The 3,388-nt window shown below is 52.1% G+C and overlaps 1 protein-coding gene across 1 annotated transcript in view; it reads right to left on the minus strand.

The window, feature by feature from the left end:
- Positions 1-1,416: 1,416 nt before the first annotated feature.
- The window catches only part of VOLCADRAFT_32209 (uncharacterized protein), a gene marked incomplete at both ends in the record, with an annotated part of 9,802 nt that continues 7,830 nt past the window's right edge, over positions 1,417-3,388 (minus strand). The window contains one exon of the mRNA XM_002959463.1: positions 1,417-1,515. Coding sequence (XP_002959509.1) covers positions 1,417-1,515 — 99 coding nt within the window. The remainder of the gene's footprint in view (positions 1,516-3,388) is intronic.

Genomic DNA, 3,388 nt, shown 5'->3' on the forward strand with positions numbered 1-3,388 from the left:
ACACCCTCCACCCACAACCGCTCGTGTAGCTCAGTGGAAGAGCACCCGTTTAGTAAGCGGGAGGTCTGGAGATCAAAACTCGACATGAGCAGCACATCGTTGCGCGGGACATATCCGCTCTGGCTTTTTCATAACATGATCCATCCTGGTGTGTACGTGTGCGTGTATGTATGTGTGTGTACGTGTACACGTTGGTGCATGTGTACATGGGGTATTTGGTCGTAGCTAGCCAGAACATGCATGCCGGGACAGCACAGCAGCAACACGAAGGCGGCAGCATGGAATTATTCATCCCTTGCTTGTGCCTGTTGCTGGTCCCTGCCGTTGGACACGTACTCGTAATGCACGAAATGCTGCAGTCAGCCGTGTGTAGCCTTTTCTAGGCGTTTAGGGTTTCAAGGACCCTAAAAACCCTAGAAACACTAGCTATCACCGCAAAAAGCAGCTATTCAACGACTAGCATCGGTTGAGTAGATCGGTGAGGTTTTGGTTGTTGGCTGTGACCATGGATGGCACTCGTGCATGCAGGATCTGCATTTTCTGAGAGACACAGCGCGACGAACACTACAAATATGTAGCACATGTAGCCGACAGGGGAACGGTTGCCTCCACCTAAACCAGAGCCTAACAGGACACGTACATAACCAAATACATGCACGAATAATGCACGAAATGCTGCAGTCAGCCGTGTGTAGCCTTTTCTAAGCGTTTAGGGTTTCAAGGACCCTAAAAACCCTAGAAACACTAGCTATCACCGCAAAAAGCAACTATTCAACGACTAGCATCGGTTGAGTAGATCGGTGAGGTTTTGGTTGTTGGCTGTGACCATGGATGGCACTCGTGCATGCAGGATCTGCATTTTCTGAGAGACACAGCGCGACGAACACTACAAATATGTAGCACATGTAGCCTACAGGGGAACGGTTGCCTCCACCTAAACCAGAGCCTAACAGGACACGTACATAACCAAATACATGCATGCAGCACGCAGCCAATCACAACCGCATTGACGTGACAATATCCAAGACTGCTGCCAGGTGCAACGTGAAGCGACCGACTAGTGGCCAGTGAGATGCAAGTGGGTGCCGACATCCGGGCCTAACAGGGGTGAATTTTATTGCCACCAGTGCTGCCGCCGCTGCACATGCCTGGACCAGCCCCCAGTTCATTGTTGTCGTGGCCATGCTAGCGGCTGCTGCACCAGCAGCCAGCGAAACGTTGCCATCAGAATCATTGTGCTGCATCCCTCTCGTACATGTGCTTTCGTTCAAGCCAAGGCTGCGTAAGGATAGCACCCACCACCCAAAAGCCACAAGCCACAAGGAATCAGCCAGGCGAGTGATTATAATCAGCCAGGCATTTACATTCATACTTGTTGAAGTCCCCTTACACCACCACAGATTGCGCGTCACGTCGCGCTATCGGCAAGCAGGTATGTATGGTCACACAGATATGCATGGTCACACAGATGTGTATGGTCACACAGATATGTATGGTCACACAGATATACACTTCCTGGCCACATGCCCGGGAAAAATAAAGAGCTAATGAGGCGGGCATGCGTTGGCTGTAGATGTGGTGTATACGTATTTGGCCCAATCGTCGGGGGTGCGTGTGTACGCACGTCCTGTACGATTTGTACGTGTACGGTGTACGGTGTACGGGAAATTCTCGGCACGCGCGTAGCTGCATGTCTGTGTGGGTGTGGCGCAGTGGTTAGCGCGTAGGTCTCATAGCTGTTTTCGTGCTGTGACTTGGACTATTCTGAGGTCGAGGGTTCGACACCCTCCACCCACAACCGCTCGTGTAGCTCAGTGGAAGAGCACCCGTTTAGTAAGCGGGAGGTCTGGAGATCAAAACTCGACATGAGCAGCACATCGTTGCGCGGGACATATCCGCTCTGGCTTTTTCATAACATGATCCATCCTGGTGTGTACGTGTGCGTGTATGTATGTGTGTGTACGTGTACACGTTGGTGCATGTGTACATGGGGTATTTGGTCGTAGCTAGCCAGAACATGCATGCCGGGACAGCACAGCAGCAACACGAAGGCGGCAGCATGGAATTATTCATCCCTTGCTTGTGCCTGTTGCTGGTCCCTGCCGTTGGACACGTACTCGTAATGCACGAAATGCTGCAGTCAGCCGTGTGTAGCCTTTTCTAGGCGTTTAGGGTTTCAAGGACCCTAAAAACCCTAGAAACACTAGCTATCACCGCAAAAAGCAGCTATTCAACGACTAGCATCGGTTGAGTAGATCGGTGAGGTTTTGGTTGTTGGCTGTGACCATGGATGGCACTCGTGCATGCAGGATCTGCATTTTCTGAGAGACACAGCGCGACGAACACTACAAATATGTAGCACATGTAGCCGACAGGGGAACGGTTGCCTCCACCTAAACCAGAGCCTAACAGGACACGTACATAACCAAATACATGCACGCAGCAAGCAGCCAATCACAACCGCATTGACGTGCCAATATCCAAGACTGCTGCCAGGTGCAACGTGAAGCGACCGACTAGTGGCCAGTGAGATGCAAGTGGGTGCCGACATCCGGGCCTAACAGGGGTGAATTTTATTGCCACCAGTGCTGCCGCCGCTGCACATGCCTGGACCAGCCCCCAGTTCATTGTTGTCGTGGCCATGCTAGCGGCTGCTGCACCAGCAGCCAGCGAAACGTTGCCATCAGAATCATTGTGCTGCATCCCTCTCGTACATGTGCTTTCGTTCAAGCCAAGGCTGCGTAAGGATAGCACCCACCACCCAAAAGCCACAAGCCACAAGGAATCAGCCAGGCGAGTGATTATGATCAGCCAGGCATTTACATTCATACTTGTTGAAGTCCCCTTACACCACCACAGATTGCGCGTCACGTTGCGCTATCGGCAAGCAGGTATGTATGGTCACACAGATATGCATGGTCACACAGATATGTATGGTCACACAGATATACACTTCCTGGCCACATGCCCGGGAAAAATAAAGAGCTAATGAGGCGGGCATGCGTTGGCTGTAGATGTGGTGTATACGTATTTGGCCCAATCGTCGGGGGTGCGTGTGTACGCACGTCCTGTACGATTTGTACGTGTACGGTGTACGGTGTACGGCAAATTCTCGGCACGCGCGTAGCTGCATGTCTGTGTGGGTGTGGCGCAGTGGTTAGCGTGTAGGTATCATAGCTGTTATCGTGCTGTGACTTGGACTATTCTGAGGTCGAGGGTTCAACACCCTCCACCCACAACCGCTCGTGTAGCTCAGTGGAAGAGCACCCGTTTAGTAAGCGGGAGGTCTCGAGATCAAAACTCGACATGAGCAGCACATCGCTCTTGCGCGGGACATATCCCTTGCTTGTGCCTGTTGCTGGTCCCTGCCGTTGGACACGTACTCGTA

The sequence above is a fragment of the Volvox carteri genome (assembly GCF_000143455.1).
Source record: "Volvox carteri f. nagariensis unplaced genomic scaffold VOLCAscaffold_272, whole genome shotgun sequence".
Taxonomy (NCBI): Eukaryota; Viridiplantae; Chlorophyta; class Chlorophyceae; order Chlamydomonadales; family Volvocaceae; genus Volvox; species Volvox carteri.